General features: G+C 45.8%; 2 protein-coding genes across 10 annotated transcripts in view; both read right to left on the bottom strand.

Moving 5' to 3' along the window:
- dclk1b (doublecortin-like kinase 1b) overlaps positions 1–3,088 on the bottom strand; it is a 74,761-nt gene extending 71,673 nt beyond the window's left edge. Inside the window, exons 1-2 of one of the 6 annotated variants that reach the window (XM_064302201.1) lie at positions 2,461–3,088; positions 1,441–1,836 (exon numbers count right to left, since the gene is read on the bottom strand). In XM_064302201.1, coding sequence (XP_064158271.1) covers positions 1,441–1,801 — 361 coding nt within the window. In that variant the 5' untranslated portion in view covers positions 1,802–1,836; positions 2,461–3,088. The remainder of the gene's footprint in view (positions 1–1,440; positions 1,837–2,460) is intronic. The other 5 variants (XM_064302202.1, XM_064302204.1, XM_064302206.1 and 2 more) reach the window with 5 other exon arrangements.
- A 4,502-nt stretch (positions 3,089–7,590) lies between these two features.
- On the bottom strand, positions 7,591–17,415 carry LOC135236257 (uncharacterized). 4 transcript variants are annotated; one of them, XM_064302522.1, is made up of 13 exons: positions 16,981–17,411; positions 16,296–16,340; positions 15,976–16,193; positions 14,807–14,871; positions 14,623–14,721; positions 13,983–14,094; positions 11,880–11,996; positions 11,260–11,404; positions 10,812–10,879; positions 9,862–9,938; positions 9,353–9,476; positions 8,461–9,316; positions 7,591–8,160 (listed from the first exon to the last, which is right to left on the bottom strand). In XM_064302522.1, exons 1-13 carry the CDS (start codon positions 17,095–17,097, stop codon positions 8,119–8,121), a joined length of 2,085 nt encoding a protein of 694 aa, XP_064158592.1. In that variant the 5' UTR covers positions 17,098–17,411; the 3' UTR covers positions 7,591–8,118. The 4 variants fall into 4 exon arrangements, with proteins under 4 accessions (XP_064158592.1, XP_064158594.1, XP_064158591.1 ...); XM_064302524.1 differs by having other exon boundaries at positions 8,461–9,305; positions 9,360–9,476; positions 16,981–17,407; XM_064302521.1 differs by having other exon boundaries at positions 8,461–9,476; positions 16,981–17,412.
- Positions 17,416–21,639: the final 4,224 nt, after the last annotated feature.

Below are 21,639 nucleotides of genomic sequence, written 5' to 3'. Positions count from 1 at the left end.
CATTCTGTACAAAATCTGTGACAGGTGGCATCTTCACAGATTATGTTATTACCATTTTGAAATAAGCAACAAATAATTAATCAGAGGTACATATGGACCCAATTTTCAGTGCTGATTTGTAGTCAGCATTTGAGTAAAGAGGGATATAATTGGACGGAAAAGTGCTGACAGGAACTGCATGAGGTTAATTCCTTTGTTGATGAACTGCCCTATTTTCAATAAATTTAATCCATGTAGTTTAAAAAAAAAAACATTTTAAGCCTAGTTGCCATCACAGTCATAACATTTCAAGCATTTTGCTGTGTATCTGCCAAATCGGGCAGCTGTAAAAATACTTAGAGCAGGACAAATTCTAAACTGCTTAGGGCAGATCACTAAGCTGTAGCCCTAAATTTGGATAAAACCAGACCTCGATAACAGAGTAGGAAGCCGCCATTCACATAGGCAGTAAAAAACTAGAGGCATAGTCGACGCTGGTAGTGGTCTGTCAGCGTGCTAAGGCAAACGTTCACGTGTAAGAATTACTCCATATTCGAATTTTAAATTATTCATAGCCGTTATACAAAGTGGATCGTGCTCTCGTGCCACATACTTAACTAGCAGCGCCAGGCTCTCGGGGCCAGACTGATTGTAGAATCCCTGTGACTGCAATTTCGGGCGCACGCCGTGACTCTCGAAATAAATCACGATATTTCTACTGCTTTCCAGTTCGAGGGTTTGCACCCACGTGGAGGAGAGAGTGTGTGAGGGAAAACGCAAAGGGAACCACTGGGATATGCGCGGTTAATTAGACATTATATGTGGTAGGAAAGGAGCAGTTTCGAGTTGCAAGCGCTCTTGTTTAGCCACCACTGGCACTGAGAGGGGGCAAACAGATTAAGAGGAGGCGTGTCATCATAGTCAACCCAGATTCACCCACTCGACCAAGCTAAACCAAAATAAATAAATAAAAATGAAAAAAAAGAGAGGACTGTACTTGTAGCCTAATTTTTACATTTTTAAAATTTTTTTATAAATAGTCCTCCCTTATCTTTACTGACCCCGGCAGCCTATGATACATACTGGAATTAGCACACTAGAAAAAAAAGTGGCAACCACCAGCCCTTAAACACCTTATAGGTTACGTTTTTTCACGGAATCCCTTTCATCCAAAATATTGACATTATTATAAAAAACAAAAACAAATGTTCTGAGAAATGCTAGCTGAAACAAACCTCCAAACGGTGTATTTATTAAGGCAAGTTATTCACAGGAAAAGTATATCAATGTTCTAGAGGTAGTTCTACACTTATTATATGAAGTCCAAAGACAGTAAAATTCTCTGATGCAAAGGCTCACCCTACTAGGGGGCTCATATCAATAGTACGCAGACTTCTAATAACCAATAGACTGACAAATTGGATCTCAAAAGCCTGGTGTAACAAGGTTTGGTTATCTTACCTTCCACCAGTTGATCCAAGCTAGTGATCTTCTTGGAGCCGTCGATGGTGTAGATGATCCGGACCCCCTGCGGCAGGTTGACATTGTCAGATAGAGACCGGGTGAGGTCGGCAAGTAAAGCCTCGAAAGACCGGAACCTGTCCGGAGAGATGGCGTATACAATCCCCTTGAAGTAGCGGTCTCCGTTGCGGTAGAAGCGGACCTTCTTCGCCTTCTTCTCCGAGCTGAGCGCTTGGAGGGTTCGGGTTCGGTAGAGGCTGCAGTGGGCGCTGTGCGTGGGACTGGGCAGCCCGTTCGCCCGAGAGCTGCCGCGGTTGTATCTCTGCGCTTTGTCCCGCTCGTCAAAATGCTCCAACTCCATGTCTTTCCCCAAGGACGCTACACCGATGCAAGACCCTTAAAAAGACAAAGGGCAAACGAATGGGCGTGTGCCGTTTCAGGATATCCGACGACAAATTTTCAGGAACCTCAAAAGCAGGCATCAAGTACTAAATAACACATTTGCAGCACGGCAAGGTGTATAAAACAACTTGCTAACTTAAGATAAATATTGTCCCATTGCTTTTACGAACACCGATTCATGCATACCGCGATGCATGTTTATAAAGCCGCATTTGAACATACATTTTCAGTAAAACGAAGCCGACTAGCTGCTACCTTTTCCAGCGTAGTGTACACACCCCCATTTAACTGTTATGCACGCCGGGTAGACTAGGCTACTGCATTAAAACCACATTAGTGCAAAGTCATATCAGACGTCTCAAAGAAATATCAATTGTTCTTATTTTCAAAACTTCCAAAATAAATAAGAAAGGTAATGCAAAACAAACTATCAGCAACAAGACATTTATTAACAAAATGTAGCGAAATCTCACAATCACATGGTGTGTGAGAGGTATGGGGGATTAAACTAACCTATAATGTAGGCTAGCTATTGCTATCAGTGCAACACCTTTACGCATCCATCGTAAAAGAGTAGGTGCGTTTGGTTCTACCGGTTAATACTTGTAGGATGCTTACCTTAAATTGGAATCTGTATCGAATCCCGTCAATATTTTATTCCCTATGATGGCCTTTAGACTTAAATTATAAATTTCAGCGCTTTCGGGCTGGGTTTTCTGCGGCGTTGACGGAGAGCGCAAACCTGGACCCTCTTTGTTGTCCCGTCTACGTCTGTGTGAAAGACGGTAGGCAGGGCTGCAGCTGCTTTCTTCCTCCGTGGTGCTATTGCAGTGATTTGCATTGGTCGGTTCCTCATTTAAATGCAGCCCCTTTCCATCCCCGTATCCTTCTCACCTCCCACCTGACACGTTCTCGTCAAATAACGCAGTATCTGTCATGTATACTTCGACGGTGTTCCTGTATAGCCTATATATTGCCAGTTCATTATATTAAGTACGTTCGCTACATGAGCACACCTTCAAGGGTATACGATTAATATTAAGAATAATTATAGCCTATTGCAAACATCGAAAAGTGCAGGGCTGCATTTTTGGGTTTCGGTTTTATTGTAATGGTCTTATAGGCATAGCCTATACACATTTATAATATTCAGTCAATTAAGCGACAGAAACCAATTGTAAGATTTACGAGATGCGCTTTTCGCGCGACCACTGGTTTCTCACACCAAACGACAGTGGCACGTACTTCCATGTGAAACACTCGGACTCTGCAGCAAATGCGCACCACTCACATGCTGCAGTTACCTATTTCTCATTCAGTTCGCCGGGGTATCACGTGAGGACTGAGGAAGCCTGCATTTTTTTTTTCGAACGTGAGCACAGTTGCCTAGAGAGCCTGGGGTTATGGAGACGAAGCCTGAAAGGATCCCCTTCGCCGTCTATGTAATGGTATAAACCAATCAAGCGCATATAATTTCGGTAGGCTATAACTCTCCAGAGTAATAAATTAAATAAATCAATCTCTGTCGGGTTATTTGCAGGTGGACAATGATTTGGATTATTTCCTGTCCTTTGTGCCCACAAAACTGTGTCGAATTGTTACATGTTTTAACTTAAAATAAAATTTTATTTCACAGAACCCACAAATTCAGTGCTACCAGCAAACCCGGGTGACCTACATGGCTTTATGTTAATGAATACACTGTTATTTCTGCTACTGTAAACTGCGAGTTGCTTGTTTATGTATTTACATATGCATGCGTGATGGCTTATTCTTACTTTTACCACCGTCCCAGTGACGTGTCGGCCCGTACCATTCAAGGCTACTACCAATAATTACAATTACAAAGTGACAGACCAGTCGATAAAATGTGCGCTCATTGCGCTGGGACCCTTCAGTCGTGGGTAGAATTTACGTCACCGAACGAGTTGCTGACCGCTGCATTGCTGCTCCAGAAAGTTGCTCAAGCAGCATAGATTCATACAGAACGCATGAACACCTCACTATTATACTCCTCACTGCATTGTAGCCATTCTGCAGAGACCACTACGAACCTGGTTCCTCCGTTCTCTCACGGACACACGGTCCGGGTATGGGGTTGGTAGGCACTGCCTATTTCGATAAAATCCACCAAAAGTAAAATCATAGATCTGTATACGATACGTGTATTCATGCGATACACATATTCATACATGTAAAGCTTTTTGGTTATAGAAGTACTTGTAAGGTACGGTGAGATGTGTGGTTTCAAAGGTACTGGGTAAGACACACTCTTGAAAGCATAGTTTCTGGGCCATTCAATCAGCTGTTTTCAAAAGACTTTCTTCTTCTGGAAAAGCATAGTTTAATATCTTTGTGTTCCCATAGACCAACCCAGGACTCCCAACAAAACATCCTCTCCAGTTTTTGCAAAAAGACTAGTCCATCTTATTTTATATGGGCACTTAAATTAGTATTCATATTAAATGTTGTGTGTTGAGACTGACAGTCCAACTGCTATGAAAAAGCATGGCCAACACAAACCTTGAGCAGTTCTCCACTGCTAATATTTAGGCCATGATGCACCATTGATTTGTTTATATCTGATATTTTGGACAGGCAGTTTGTCTGGATTTTCAAAAAGTTAGAGAATCTGAATAATTGTTTCAGCTAATGAAATGTGACCAGCTGAAATATTACACCTGTTGGACTTGTTGTGGGCAGCCTGCAATTGTATCCGTACTCCACAAGTACAAATGAAGCAGCTTGCGTAAGTGGACACATTATATAAAGAAATTCAGTAACTTGATTCTGTTTTGATTGATTGTAAATCCTTCATAAGCTGGCCCCTCTGTGCACTGGAACAAACAGCAATCGCAAACACAACATTTATGATCGCATGAAATCAAGAGCATTATCAATAGGAAGAAAAGTAGAGTGATGCCACAGAAGTTTGCAAGTAGATAAACTCCAGGTAGCGCAAACCAAGGTGCTCTTGAAGGTAGGGTACTTACACGGCTATTCCTCCTGCGAAAGAGTATTATCAATTAACAAAAAATAAACCAATGAGAAAGGCTTCCATCACTTCCTGGTGAATGTTTGAGTCACCCTTATCAAAAAAGAGGAATTCCATTAGTGATTTAGTTCAGGAGTCCATTACCCAGGCAGTTATAAAGGAGGGAGATACTGAGTATCTGTGTTGATGCGGTGATCCCCATGAGGTTATCTTGCCTTGAGGTAGGTCTTTGTGCTTCTGAAATGCGGGGGGCTGGGAGAACAGCAAATGAAAGTGAGGCCATTGAAAATAAATAAAAACAGCATCAGGCTGTTCCAGTATTCTGGACAGGTGGACCAGGAAGCAGAGGGAGGGTTCTGTGCATTTTACCCCCAACAGGTGAGCCAGCAAGTAACTCACAGGAACCGAATCGCATGAATTACACCCCTACCCCCCCACCGGCGCTCACTTTGCCTCCCCCGAGACTCACAGGACTCTGGGGTGTGTGACAGGCCTCGGCCGGGGGCCGGGGGGTCAGGGGCTGACTGAACGACACAGAGGGACGACAGCCGGGTCCAACACTTCGCGGGCGGGATCGCACGCGTGCGTCAGGACGGAGACGGGGTTTCTGACGAGGCGGGAGGGAAGAGAACACACAGCTGACAAAGGCTCTGACCTACATTTCTCTCCCTCTGGAACGCGTCCCCGTCTCACTGACTTGGATTTTGACTCCACCGCCAGAAGCCGCGCTCGCGTACGAGCGCGTGAGAACTCGCTCGTCATCCTCACCATCTGCGCGATGGAAAGCCGCCGCACCACATACACTGTTTACTGTGCAGAAAGGTCCGAATGTTAATGCAGTTTTGGTTGAGCAATGGGTTTCTCTACTGCGTTTGGAAACCCATTACACTAATTTAGCAGATGCTTTTATCCAAAGCGACGTACAAAAGTGCATTTCAAGGTCATTGGAACAACTACAAAAAAAACACAGGTTTGAGGTGCAATACTCATTTCGTACAGTAATTTATAGCCGAGAACACAGTTCAGAATAATGTTCACTGCGTGAACTGGCCTAACTTATGCCGAGTCAAACTAGGGGGAAGAACAAGCTACAATATTAGGACAAATACAAATGACAAAAAGTGATGGAATGGAAGTACATGTAACATGACCATGAAATGCACTTTTTGTACGTCACTTTGGATAAAAGCGTCTGCCAAATTAATGTAATGTAATGAGTGGCATGAAAGCCCAATCATGCCCACTGTGTAGCGCTCATCGCGGCCTCCGTTTCTGATTTGAGACACACAAGCATGTGCTCCTCCTCTGAAGCACACAGTGCCAGCCACTGCTCATCATCACACCACACTGTGCAAGTTGGGCTTGCACAGAGACATAAGACACTTCATGAGAGACTCAAAAGGAAGACATGCGGGTGCCCAGTCTACCAGTAGGGGGTGCTGGTGGGCAATGGCATGCTGTCATCTTAGCCAACTGAAACCCTGGGTGATGCTAAACCTAGTTGTGCCTCACCCTGCAGGACTGTCAGTCAGTTGGCACAGTCCATATTCCACACCATATCATGAGGCCCATCCAGTCACCACAACAGAATGAGAATTTCTAAGTCCAACCTGGCAGTTTGATCACCACTTCTTCAACTCCTGAAGTGCCAAAGTGCAACAGCTACAGTAGCACAGAGCACATTTTATACCCACACTCCTAATAAAACCCAAAGTACACAGAGCTTAATCTAAAACAGCATCTGCGAGTAAACATATAGAACAACTCTCCTAAATATCAAGTGGAGATCTTTCTCCATTTTTCAAAAAGAGGACCAGACTCACATGGCACAGCAGCAAAAAAAAATCATACCATGTTGGCTATGAAGCCAGGACAGAAATAAGGAAAATCACATATGAGAGGATGGATCACGACTCACACTTATGTAAAATCTTCCCACGCGGAATCTGTCAGCTGAATATATTCACGAAGGATTCGGTGCCATTTCACGTTGCCAAATCTCACTTTTTCTCCTTCCTCTACCTAGCCCAACACTCCTGCACACACTTGAAAACATTCCCATTACATTTCTGGGGAATTGTGATATGAGGAGTAAATAAATAAATGCAATGGGATGTAAAATACTACCAGTGGGATGCTCTGTCAAATTTGACAGTACGGTGCTCTGGAACATCTCAGAGCAAGCAATCTGGATTTAATTTCATTACCTGATGAAATAAACCCAAAGCAGCCGGACCAAAATGACTTTACAGTAGTCTTAATTCAACCAGGACTCTAAAGTTTGCCACTGTGTCAGTGCCCCCCACCAGCTACCCATTTGACTAGTTGCTGTCAGTGATTCTGCTCCTGCTCTCTCATAGGACCGTTTGTTGCGTGTAGTTTGTGTGTGCGTGTGTATGGCCACCTGTACAGGTAAACGCACTGTAAGAGTGCACCTGCTTCAGCTGCCATGAGGTCACAGTTGCGCAGTGGTCATGTGACTGAAGATTCTAGAATGGGAAGGCAAGAAGCATCTCAAATGCTTTCAGAAAGATGCAGGACAGAGAGTCAAGTGTACTGGAATGAATTTAAGGAAACAGATCTACATGGACCTTTTAAGGGGCTCTGGGTCCAATTTCAACAGCTATAAAGTATTTATATTTCCAGGGGAAAAAATGCAGCAAGCGTCACGGAACAAAACACGAGCCAAAACTAGTTCAGAGACAAAAGGCTACATCTGCATTTTGTCAGTGAGACAGCCAGAGACAGACAAAGCTCTTCCATAGCCCTTTAGTTTCCAACAAGTGATTCATTCAAGTCACATATGTAATGGCTTTGTTTCAGAAATGTGCATTAAAGGGAGATACATTTTCCAGGTCCTGGAGTATACATCTAAGACCCACAGCAGATATCTGTTGTCAGTAAAACAGCACAAAGACTAAACAGATGTTGGAACACAACAGTACATCATGATATGACAGCAACAATTTCCCCCCAAATCTTTAAATAAAACAGTGATTCAAAGCCAATAACACATTAGTTGTTGAAAAACATTTGCAAACCAGGAAAATAAGGTTACAATGAACAAATATGGACTAAGATGCCTCAGTGCTTGAACAAAGACATAACAGGAAGACATTTCACAGGCTTTATGTAAATGTACATGACAACAAATCCATCTCAAAATTAGGCCACAAAATGCAAAGCATGAAACAAAACCAGTTAAAAATAGATAAATAATAAATAAATAAAATTAAACTTTACTTTTCTGTGGACCTTCCTGAGCATGCCATCCATCTTCTTTAACTTGATCCATTTCCCCAGTTTAAATTTATCTGGTAGTCCTAGAAGTGGAAAGAGGAAGACAAAATGCCAGTGAACCAACATTCCTGTAAATAGCACGTATGAACGTCACACACACACAAACATTTCCATATTGCAGTGATGAATTTCCTAAAATCGCCACAAATAAAAATAGAACCATATATAACTTATTTTGCATTTATGACTGGCTCACTCCTCAGCTGTCAGGCTAGGGTTGCGTGTTGGCATTTTAACAGAATGTTCTCTTACACGGACAACATTTTTTGCACATTATCAGTTTATACAGCTGGATGTTTCCTGGCACAATTCAGGTTACTCACGGTGGGTCCTGTGTAGTGCTGTCCGTACAGTTTATTGGTGCCCACATCTCCCAAAAATGGATAAATGGACCCTGGACCAGTAGCATTCTGAGCTGGGATCGGGTGGATGATGGAGGGTGGGGGTAAACTCTCCAGGAAGTACGGCTGAAGGGGGTACACAGGTCCACTCCCACAGCCAAAATCCCACTGGGGTGGACGGGACAGGGAAGAGGAGAACGGGTGCACGGGGGCGGAGCTCTGTGGCAGGTTATCCCCTCTGATGGCACTGTGGGAGGAGCTTAAGCTGGGCTGGGAGGGGGCGGAGTCGTAAAGTATCTCAGTGAGCAGACGGTCCTCCCACGAGCCCGCCGTCGTGATTGGCCCGTAGTCGGACACGCCCCCGGACGCAGCGGCGCACGCGGGCGGCAGGTTGGTGGTGACCCCCGGAGGGCGGGGGTCATTCAGGGACCCCAGGGGAGCGAAGGTCTGGTTCATCATCACATGCCGAGGAGGCGGGGGAGGATACCCTGGGTCCGGACCCACCCGAGGGAGGAATCCCGGGCCCACCATCAGCGTCTGAACCGGAGGAAGGGATGACCCCCGGAGGAAGGGATGACCCGGGTTGTGAACCGTCTGCGGGACGAAGTTCTGGTTCACCACGCCCGACGAGACCGGGCCGCAAGCCTGCTTCCAGAACACCGGCGGCCCGTAGCCGGGCCCCGGCGCTGCTGGTTCGCCGTAGGCCTGGTTCATTACGAACGCCTGACCGTACGGACCGGACGCCTGACCGTAGGGACCGGACGCCTGACCATAGGGACCGGACGCCTGCCCCAGCGCTACGCTCGAGCCCGAGGCCGAGCTCGGACCTGGGGCCGAGGTCAGACCCGGGCCCGAGGTCAGGCCGGGGACCAAGGTCAGACCTGGGGGAGGGTCGAAGGGCTGGCTCATCAGCATGCCCGGAGGGAGCGGGCCAACGGGTTGGATCCCCTCCACCTTGGGCTGAATGTGTCTCCCCAAAACGTGCGCTGCAATAAAATCTGATAAAGAAAGAGTCACACGCAACAGGTCATAGTGTACCCCCAGACCAAGTGCATCCAATGGCTGCAGTCAAACACTCCTACTCCCGTAAACTTCAGCTACTGCAAAGGGACTCGATGGTGCGATGACCACACATAAAAGGTCAGAGATGCAGAACAGAAAACACTGCCAGCTCTAGAAGGTTCATGGATACGCACGCTCCCCTTAAGAAGGAGAGGAACCGAGTGAGGTTTTTCCCTTTTCAAAGCACGCATTACTTGCAAAGGGTAAAGGTGAGACTACAGAACACAGCTCTGACAGTGTGATGCGCAGAGCCAATGAAACGTGAACATAAAAGGTACACAGGACAGCATGAATAAAACAGCAGGTGGAGTAGCACAATACCATCAGCAAAACTGGCGTCGGTCGGGACTGCGATCGGCACGTCCGCCGTTTTATTCCTCGCCGGGCACGTCGTTCGGCTGAGGGAACAGGACATGGTGAAGTCAGTCCAGCAGAAACCTCCGCTTTATGTAAACTCAGTTTATACAACCTTATGCCTGCAAGTGGTACCAAACAGCCTTGGTTCTTATTTGTGTGTAGTTCTCAGATGTGCTTAATTTAAACCAGTTAAAAACTGACTGCATGTAAACCAATGCACAAACATTAACTGTATAAAATACAAACGAGTCAAGCCATTTAAGTTCTTTGTTAAAAAATAAAATTGCATTTATTTCGTTTCTTACACTCTCACCAATATTATAGTCTTATCCATATTCGATTTAAATTCCCTTGCCTGAAAACATAATGATATCTCTCCATTTAATCACAAAAAATATAATTTCCCTCTGGAGTAAAAGCTCAGATGTCTTCTTGTGAAGGGCCTAAAGAGGAGTTTTTCCCCTGCTTCAACACAGCCTCTCCCCCCAAGCCAGGAGGAAGCGTGGAGACCCGTTTTCCAGCTGAGTGGCCTTGCCTTCTAAATACAAACACACCCTGGGGCATTACCAGTCACTGCAGTAATGTACCATTAAAGATGACCATCTTGGGAATTACCAGTCATAGCTGCAATGCACCATTACAGATTACCATCTGGGGCACTGACAGTCACTGCTTTAATGTACTATTACAGATGACCACCTGGGGCATCTGTAATAGTACATTAAAGTAGCAGTAATGCACCATTAAAGATGACCATCTGGGGCATTACCAGTCATAGCTGTAATGTACCATTAAAAATGACCATCTTGGGCATTGCCAGTCACAACTGTAATGTACTATTCCAGATGGCCGTCAGGGGCATTACCAGTCACAGCCATTACACACCAGAGAAGCAGTCATACGCAATACTGTACCGCTTCTTAGGGGCTTTAGTTGGTTTGTACCATCTCTCGGGCCCATTCTCTTCTAGGGCTTTAACTACCTGTAAATTCAAAGCAGAATAGGGTGAGTGTCATCTGCCACAGGATTAATGCAGCCTTGAGGCATTTCACTCCTGGCGGAGAAAACAAATGAGTGAGTCACCGGCTTCTTTCCCTACGAGCCTTCAACTGTGAAAAGCTCTCCGACAGCGCTTTGCATTACAGATGGCTCTCCAGAAATGAAGGGCAGTGTCTAGGAGCGCTACACATAAAAAAAAAAGTAATGTAAAAAAAAAAAAAAACCCAAGTGAGAAAGGCTTTGATCAGCAACACAACTTCCTCAGGTGACACAGGGCTGGGATCCCAGTGGAGGAGTAAACATATTCACTAAGGCTATGGGGGTCAGGTCAGAAAGCTCTGAGGGGTGGAAGGGTGCCCCTACCTTATCCAAAATGTCCTGGGGCAGCCGCTGCCGGAGGTAGGCCATGTATTTGACGGTCAGCTCCAGGGTGGACGCCGTGTCCGTCCGGGACCTGATGAACGGCAGCAGCTCGCGTAGGCGCTCGCAGCATTGCCTGATCTGCATCCTGACAGCGGACAGGTTAACAGTGAGCAGATTCACATTACAGGCATTTAGCAGATGCTCTTATCCAGAGCGACTTACACAACTGTTACATAGCATTTACAATGTATCCAATTATACAGGATATATGCTGAAGCAATGCAGGTTAGGTACCTTGCTCCAGGGAAAGCTCAAGGTTTAAGGCTTGTAACATTAATCACAGGTTTGATTCCCCGGTAGGACACTGCCGCCCAGGCATTTGGTAGACGCTCTAATCCAGAGCGACAAAACATTGTATTCCATTTATACAGCTGGATATATACTACGAAAGCAATGCAGGTTAAGTACCTTGCTCAAGTGCACAATGGGAACGTCGTACCAGGTAATCATGCCTGCGACCTTTATAGGTTACGAGACCAGGTCCTTTACCCATGGCTCTACACTGCCACCCTAAACGCTGATAGAACGCCAGCGTGCCAGTCACCCGATTAGGGCCTCACCTCCTCTGCTGCTCCTTCTTGGAGTGCAGGAAGGCCTGCAGGTCCCCGCTGGTGAGCTCCGCGCTGGGCCCCTCCGGCAGGGGCCCGCTGGGACCGGCCACACTCTCAGCCCTGCTCCTGAAAGCAAAGTCAGTAACTGACGCACGTCATCGCTGTCAGTAACTGACACACTCGTGTGACAGTTTGTTTTTGCCCTAAAATATAACAACTGGTTTAGGTCCTAGAAACCAGGTGAGATGAGTTAACCGTGTAATCGACTGCTTTAACTGATCAATTAAGAGGTGAGTAACAACAAAAACCAGCAGACCCTGCGGCCCGGGTCATATATCTTAGCCAGGTCTAGTGCTTCGCTAATAAGTCAAGTCAATTTGATTGTGACAGACCATCTTATGCAGTTACTTATGGTGCACTACTTACCCACCAACATAAACCTGGATAAAACTCGTTAGAGCTCATTAAATGTCAGGATCTTTCGAGAAACCCAGTCGCAACCGTAACTGAACTTTCCAGACATTCTAGCGATACAGCTTATAGAGTTTGGAGTAAAGACTATGCTGTGAGGCGGTATGTGGGTGGACACACTAAATTGCTGCTCATTTTCCAGGTATGCTATTATATAATCGCACATAGATGGCAGTGGGGCAGAGAAAGAAACTGTAATAAGGACCACATATTCCGCACCATCTGTGCTGCAACAGGATAATTAGCTCAACACCATTTCTTACAAACTTTGAGAACCTCAAATTTCTTGCATGAGATCTGGTCTTTCTCCTGCTATATTCAAAATGCATGGGCGTGGACTAATTAATTCCAGCAGAATTCACCATCAGCCTGCAAGACTCGAGACACTTTGCACACGTCTGACCTGCGGCGATTTCCATAAAGAAATGGTTCCACCGAGGTGTTCATGGGAGATTGGGTTCTGAGCTGGAATAAATGTACCATGTAGACACTGTATAAGAGATACATTTTGCAAAACAAATGCTTGAGCTTCCATGTTTACAAAACACTGTCCTGGGTTTACCTAACAGCCTTTACCAAGCCCTGACCTGGCACATAAATTGCCTTTCTATGCTAATGGTTACTTTCAATAAGCAAATAACAGCAGTGGCAGAATAAAGACTGAAACTGGCCTCTCCTAGTTTAAAAAAAGGTAGTTACGGTGTGACCCTCTGACCGGCCGGCCAACCAGAAGAAGCTCATTACACAATCCACAAAGGCCAGATATACAGCTCGCTTTCAGTGGTACTGAATTTCTTATCCAGAAGATAAGCCATTAAGCATTACATTACATTACAGGCATTTGGCAGACGCTCTTATCCAGAGCGACGTACAACAAAGTGTATAACCATAACCAGGAACAAGTATGACAAAAACCCTAGAGAGAAGTACCGGTCCAAGTGCAGGGAACAACCGCATAGTTCAACTTGGACCCTGAAGGTTAAACTGATTAACACTAACACAACGAGAACATCGCTATGCTGAAATCAGTGCCAAAACACCTTAATTTGTTTTTGTGTGTCCAAAACATTATCATGTCCGAGTAATACCCACTGAACTAGATTCATATTCAAAGAAAATACTGTGTTTGTGCACAGTAATGAACTGAACAGTGATAATGCTGCATTGAATGCAGCACAGGTGTGGCCCTCAGACACTCACCAATCCTCACCACTAACCCTCACCGGCATACCGCACTGCAGGCTGTATAGTAGTGGGGTAAACGCACGTACAACTAACAAAACACAAGAACAGTTTCTAAGCCTTCGAGTAGTTTAGGCAATGCCTGCTGTGGGTGGTATTTAAAACATGAATAAGAGATTCAAGTAAATAGGATGAGAAAACTATGCAGGATACTGCAGCGGTTTTAGATATGTCCCTGGTGACCTATGGCTTCCAACTCCCCATTACAAAAATATTGAAAAAGAAATTTTAAAAAGTTAACATTTTTATATAATGTAGAAAATTGCCAGAATGTGCAGCGTAGCATTGGCTTAAATGTTCCATTTTGGTGCATTTTTCTTGGACAGGCCCTGCACTGAATGCTACGCTGCCCCCATTTTCTTTAAACGACTGCCAGGTCAAAATGAACTCTTGAAAGACCTTTCCTGCACAGGTGTCGCTGGTTCTGCCTGATGATCGGCTGCCTCAGGTTCAGGTTCTTGTCCCACCGCAGTGTTGGAGCTTGCAGAGGCAGAGGGGCTGTCATTTTGGCCTGTGGAGAGACCGTCAGATAGGTAGGGGTGACCTGACATCCTTTTTCTCCCCCCCAGGGCAGGCCCTTATTTCAACCCCTTTCATATGTCCTGACTTATTCTGAGAATTCAGAATTTTTATCTGTCCCATATTTCATCCATCCATTATCTACCCTGCTTTTTCCTGGTCAGGGTCACGAGAGGTGCTAGAGGCTATCCCAGCATGCATTGAGTGAGAGGCAGGAATACACCCTGGACTGGTCGCCAGTCCATCGCAGGGCACACACACCATTCACTCACACACTCATACCTATGGGAAATTTTGAGTCAGTTCAATTAGCCTAACCTGCATGTCTTTGGACTGTGGGAGGAAACCGGAGTACCCGGAGGAAACCCATGCGGACACGAGCAGAACATGGAAACTCCAAACAGAAAGCCACAGGCCAGGATTTGAACCCAAGACTTTCTTGCTGCGAGCAGACAGTACTATCCATGCAGAAAGCGCTATCCATCCATATGTGTGTGTGTGTGTGTACAAATGTCCTCACTTTGCTCTGACAGGAAGCTGCACCTTCTGAGGACCTCCTCCACGGTCTCCACGGTGACTGGCTGGGTCAGCATGAAGTCTGCCGCGCTGTCTGGAACGTCTTCATGACAACAGACAGTGGAGTTCAGATCCAGTCATCCCCCCAGAGAGCTCCTAAGTATAGCGAGGTAACGTACGGTGCATACCTGGACCGGCCTCTGGCACAACGAGGACGCACACTGCTCTGTCTGAATGCTTGCAGCTCCTCTCCCTGTTTTCATGAACAACACAGGTTCGGTCATCACACACGCACGCACATGAGATCTCTGCCATTTGGAGAAACACGTGCACAGCCTAGTGATACTGACTCCGCCTTTCTGCGGCATCTGCTAATAAGAATGCATGCATCAAACAGAATATGTAACTGGTGTAAGTTAATAACAGGGGGCAGTTGATGCCAGGCTTGCTGTTTGATAAGTCTTGATAAGTAGCAAGTAGTCACGTGAAACCTCACACTCGCCTAGAGACAGGAGAGTGAGTTTTCACAAAGCGCAAGGTTACACAGTGGGCAGGACTACAGTGATCCGTCAATCATATACTTGTTTTAACCAATGAAAAGATGCACAGTTGAAGAAAATGACTGGCTCAAATCGAGTTTTAAGTTTACGGCCACCCCTTTTTGGCTTTGTGAAGCCTAATTTTCCCACCCTCAACTAGGGGAAGGGGGTTTGAGAAAACAAAAAGTACTGAAATACAGCAAGTAATTAAAATGCTAACATTAATAGTTAGACAAGCAGTAATCAAGATGATGAATCACAGACCACAATGACACATTGATTATTTCCCCACAAAAGTTCTGCCCTGCAGTAAAGATATTGTGGCAGATATATATACTTTTTAATTTGTATATACTCCTATGCATTTTGACCCATCCTAGTTACTTAGGGGCAGTGGGCAGCCACAGTGCAGCGCCAGGGGACCAACTCCAGTTCTGAGGCCAGTGCCTTGGTCAAGGGCACCTGCAGGAGCGCACCTAACATGCATGTCTGAGTGGGGAACCGAGTACCAGAGTAAACACGGGAGAATATGCAACTCCACACAGAGAGGTCGTCGACGATTCGAACCGAAGCCCCTTTCTGCGAGGCAACAGTGCTAACCACTATGCCACCGTGCCCGCCCCGATCAAAGACTTGCGACTATTTCCAAGTTCAACTGGAGCAACACCTACTCAACATCTGTGTCTTTGGCAACAAATCCCAAAATGATTTCATTGGCACAACTATTGGAAGCATGTTGCCAAAGAATTTATTTAGTAAAGTGCTGTAGGCACACTAAAGAAACCACAACGATACATGCCGAAAAACCGGTGCCTGACCTGAGGTCGCGGAGGGCTTCGAGCTCTGCTGACGTGTTGGAGTCGCTCAGGTGGAAGAAGAGCAGCTGGAAGTTTCGGGGGTCCACAAATGGGACAGCACTCAGGGGCACAAGCTTCACCAGCCTGACCTCTGCGAACCTGGGCAGGGTATCCCAGACGAGCCCGGAGGTCTTAAGCACGACATCGTCGTCACCAATCAGCAGGACGCTGACGGCCACCTGGGAATGGAGAGACGACAAAAAAAAAGACTCTTCAGGAGGCTGCTGATAGTCAAATGTTTGTCTTTAATATTGGTGCATCTCAAGGTTTTATACAAATACCTTTGGGTACTGGAAAGCCCTGTATGTGTCAGTCAAATCTGCAGTCTGTAGTAATGTACAAAGAGATGCTTTGGTCAGTGGCGGAAAGTCCAGGGGTCAGAAAGCAGAGGTCCTGCCATGTGTTTCTTCCACCAATGAACTCAACTAGCTGATTTTTTATTAAATGAGTTCTATCCCCAGGCTAAAGATTTATGCCAATAAAAAAAATCTGAGTGACTGCAGCACAATACTGGGTAGGACTTTTCCACCTGTGATTTTGGTGACCTGTGAGCACTGACATCATTTTAAAATCATGAATCATGCTTTCCTAGAGACCCAAAAGGGTACGACTAAGCCGAACCCTTTTTATATTTATGAACAAATGTATATACTAGCAATCAAATCTGGTAGAGAATAGCAGACAGAAACACATTTCTAAGGAGTTCACTCAGTGATTTATAAACTCGTAGAAGTTATTCCAAAACCCGCAAATAAAAACATAAATAAACTTGTAATAAGTATTAAGGCCTTAAATTAATTTACGTGAGGTTAGTTTCACAATGGGCAACTGAAAGAACAATAGGTCTCTGCATACTAGACAGAAATAGAATGAGGAAAGCGGACGTTTGTAAAAAAAAACAGACCCTAATGCTATTTATTCTTAATTGCATACACAGAAAACCACGTGAAAAATTGCTCGGCTTACCTGGTTGGATTGATGTTTTTCGGATTCGTAAGTAGAGGTCATTTTCAGGCCTCGTGGAAATGCGGTTTCACGCTTGTAGAAAGACAGCTTTGCTGCTGTACGGCAGCGCACGTGCATTTTCCCTTTTCAATTAACGTTATTGACAGCGATTAATGCGAGTCCGTGTCCGCAGCGCGCACCTGAAGGTGATTACAGGCCCTAACGCCGCGCAGCAAATGTTTGTATAAACGAGTAATATTCGTGATAGAGACCAGTTGATATAACTAATTTTTGTGATAGAAAAGAACACCTAAGCACATTGCCTATTGGAATATACATAAGTATAGTCTCTGCTAAGGATCATTACCATTTTAATTTCCATTGTTCCTGTAATTTGCATGCGAAGTGTAATGCAGTGATACATTCACAAATGTTGGTATATCGAATGAAAATTCAAGATTACACATTGCAACAATTTTATTTCTTATTTGTATTTCATATCATTTTAGCATTTTGCGTTTGTATTTCAGTAAGGTATCGTATTCGTTTTAACGCGTCCACCATGCATTTGAGCATTGAAGCCCATTCCAATTAAAGCAGCTTGTTCTTAAACGTGCTTTGGATTTGGTCGGTCTACGTTTTTTCATAGGACAAATGAACGTGGGAATGCAACATTTATGCGCCACCTCCTGACGTAATTGTGTAATAGCAGTTGATTCTTCGCTTCCACTCCGCCGTTTCTTGCATTTCTAATAGGGATTCATTGAAGCAGGGGTCCTCAGTCTTAATCAAAAAGGGCCGGTGTAGGTCCAGGCTTTTGTTTCAACCATGCGGAAACACAACTGATTCTACTAATCAATCTACTAATTTGTTAAGGTCCTTAACAAAGATTCTAAGTCACTGAGTAGTAGAATCAGGCGTGTTACTACTTTGTTGAAAGCTTGTACCTACACCAGCCCTTTCTGGATAAGACTGAGGACCCCTGATGTAAAGCAAGACGGTGGCCTGTGGTGTCTGCAGGTATCTGCTCCAACCATGTGCTACACCACCTAATTTCACCATTAAATACGGTTACTTCCTGGACCAAGGAGGTAATATAATTAGTGAAATTGTGTGGTATAGGGCGTGGCTGGAACAAATACAGCAGATCCTGGAGTTGGTTTACAAGTGGTAACAATGTCCAAATCTAGGTGGAAGAAGTATACACACACTTTACTTCAGGTTTGCATTTTTGGACAAATATGCTTTTTATGTAAAATGGAAGATGGTTTTTAAAAAGGCAATACATTTATCTGCAATAAATCTGCCATTAATCTTACAAAATCTGACTGTTATTTATTTGGTGTTACAATAATGTGACTTTTGGCACAATGTATTTATTTCCTCTACCCATCATCACCCTCTCCCTCAGGAAACACTAAGACAGGACAAAAAGCTACCAGAACAGGAGCTTGATATAGTTGTTTATTCCAGCACACCCACACACCATTAAAGATGATTACATTTATAAAAGCACACAAACAGCATTATTCTTATTTTGTACATAGTTTAAATTTACAGGCATAAAAGCGATAAAATGATGGTTTATATTACATATATAGGGCATGTTCTGTAGCACCTCTATGGCTTCCTGGAGATCTTTTCAAACCTGCTACATTTATCTAAAAATCGGCAAGAGAAAGTTACGCATAACAGCAGGTCACTATGCAGACACAACACAGTAATGCAGCAAAGAAAACAAGGAAGGGTTGATATTAACCAAACTGACATTTTAGGTATTTCTGAAAAAAAAAGCAGTTACAAGAGACCTGGAATGGAATCTGTTTCCAGTGTTAAAAAAAAAAAAAGTACAGTGCTGAACAACTATATCCATCCCTGAATAGCAATGAGTTAGTATTGAGTTACTTCCTGCTACTATTACATTCAAACCCTACATCAGTGGATCAACTGCAGGACACACCCACCCACGCAACACACACAGGCACTAAAGGCAGGGTTTGCCGAGTGGCTCATCCTGGTAAGGCACTGTTCTAACGCATTCACGGGCCCCACAGTCTTGTATCAAATCTGGACCGTGGCACTGTTGACTGACCATGCCACAGTCGGCTTTAGCATCAGCCAGGGATGAGAGGGATTCAGTCAGCTGGGATGACATCGCCTAACCGTGCACCAGCGACCCCTGCTGGTTGATTGGGTGCCGGCGAGTCCACCTGTTAAACTGCACATGAAGGGTCTCTTCCAGCAGCTCATGCCCCTGTGAGCCCGGTTAGCGAACCGCGGTGAGATAAGAAGCAGCGGCTAGCGCTCCTGAGGAGAGCGCGCGCTCGCGGGACCTCTCCCGACAGGATGGGCGGAGCCTGCTGCAACCAGGGCCGTTAAAAGTGTTCTTAAATAGTGTTTTAGGGCGAAAGGTGACTGATAGGAATTCTGACGGGCTTGCAGCTGGCTGAGAGGGAAGGCGCTCTGTAGTGATGTCAGTACAGGCTGGACCCCCTGGTCCTAGACAATACAGCTCCAGGCCCTGGCAGTGCCTGGCATGGATTCTGTAAGCAGCATTGTCCTGCCAGAGAAAGGCATGGGTTTGTTGGGTTTGCCGATTCACCTGTTCTCCCCAAAAACATGGCGGGGTCCCCACAGTGTACCAGCTGTCAAGCAATAAGCTCGTTTTCCAGTGGGAGATGGGTCCCTTGTAGTACTTTGTGATTTGTGGAGTGGAAAATAGCCCGTTTCACGGGTAAGTGCAACAAATGCATTTTTTTTGCTGCAGTGCTTTCTTACTTGTGGTGTAGATGATGTAATGCAGTAATGCTGTCTGAAAACGTGTGTGATAATTCAAAAGTTTGGGGAGGGGGTGGGTGGAGGTGGGGTTGAGGACCCTGAGATTGTTTTGGTTTGATGACGTCAGGTCAGCACGGCAAGAGCAAACGTCTCTGTGTGACACAGTTAATCGGTCAAAGACGAATGCAAGGTGACAACAAAACAAAAACGCATACGTCTAAACACGTCTTCATACCCTAATGGTCATTCACCAGCCAATGACAATCCTTTAATCCTCTGTCCAATTGCAGAGAATGAAAAACCGCTGGGCTTCTGTCACAAATTCTAGCCGGAGCTTGCAGTCGCTGCAAAGCCTGCGTTTCTACAGACTGCGTTAAACACAGCTCAGGCGTACTGATGCTGAAAGGGCAGACGATATTTAGGCACAGAGTACACTTCGGATAAACACACAGTATGGAGCAACTGCACACGGCCATACAAACACATATTGCACTTGATTCTCACACAGTTGTATAAACGCGTATGCATAGATAGATCACTTAAAAGGTGCGGAGGGCTGCTCGGGGACTCGCCCGGGTAAAGACCAGGTTCTCAGTGCGGGGAATAACGACCGTGTCGGCTGCAGCCCAGGGCCCTGCAGGGCGCCATGTAATCGGGCTGGAGCGTCATTAACGGACACCGGGTTTCAGTAGGTGGGGGGGGCGATCCCTGTTTCACTGCGCTACAGCGCCCCCTGTGGTGGACTGAGAACCTGCAGCCATGAAGCATGGCCCAACGGCCAAGTGACCTCGCGGCACAGCTAGGAGACTGTGTGGAGTGAAGCTGGCAGCACTGGGCTCAGAGGAGACCAGCGCCCTCCTGTGCTTTTCCAGACTGATATGCTGCAGGAAAGGCACACGCCTTCATATGCCTGGCCATTCCAAAATGTGAGAAGGGGGGATATGAATTGGTTCCAAAAATCTTTTTAAAATAATAAAAACAACATATATATAGACTTACAGTAGATATAGGTAAGGACATGGTTCCTATGTGAATTAATTGCATCAAAAATGGTGAGTAAATTACTAGACGAAAGCTACGCAAGTCAATTAAAAGAAACCTATTTGAAATGTAATTTATGCCTTATGACATCTCGCATAAAATATGGAGTTTACAGGAACGAACAAAAAAAGGACCTTTAGAGTGTCAGTAACCAACGTAACAAACGCATATGTCAATTCCATGCTACAACCCTGATCAACCATTTCTGATCCATCAAGGAAACTGGATTCTGATTCCTGATTGGATGCAAGATTATGTGCCAATTTTATGGCTGTATTTATACAGAGATACATCCTATACCTTTACATAGAAAAAAAAACTATCTCTCTGTGAACTCCTTGGAGGAAAAGCTGTTGCTCGGCCTCAGTGGTCCCTGAGGGCTTCCCGAGTTCGCCCTCGCTGGAATAGGAGGCAGGGCTCCTGGGAACGCTGAGGTGGGCGGAGCTCCCCAGTCAAGGGCGGAGTCAAGCCCAGAGCTGGGGAAGAGGGTCTGTGTTTGTGCAGGAGTGGGGCTGGCCCTGGGGGCGGTGCTAGGCGGGGGCGGGGGCAGGGTCGCCAGGGTCTTCCCGGGTGCAGGGAAGTCGTCGTCGAACGTCACCCACTGCTGGACTCGCGTGGCCGGGGCAGGGGCGGGCGCCAGCGGGGCAGCCAATGAGGACGCTGGCTGGAGGAGGGGCGCGGGGAGCGCAGCCCGCTGCTGTGCGCCGAAGTCGGGCGTGAGGGAGCGTTGCCTGGCGACTGTGGGCTGGCTGGTGAAAGGGTTGATGCCGATTGGCTGGCCGGCCAGGAAGGGGTTGGGCGAGGTGCGCAGGGCCTCCTGGGAATGGCTGCGGGGGGGCACGGGGGGCTCCAGCTGGTAGG

This window comes from Anguilla rostrata, chromosome 12, assembly GCF_018555375.3.
Source record: "Anguilla rostrata isolate EN2019 chromosome 12, ASM1855537v3, whole genome shotgun sequence".
Taxonomy (NCBI): domain Eukaryota; kingdom Metazoa; phylum Chordata; class Actinopteri; order Anguilliformes; family Anguillidae; genus Anguilla; species Anguilla rostrata.
Note: the sequence above shows the minus strand (reverse complement) of the source record. Positions and strands in the feature narration are given on the sequence as shown.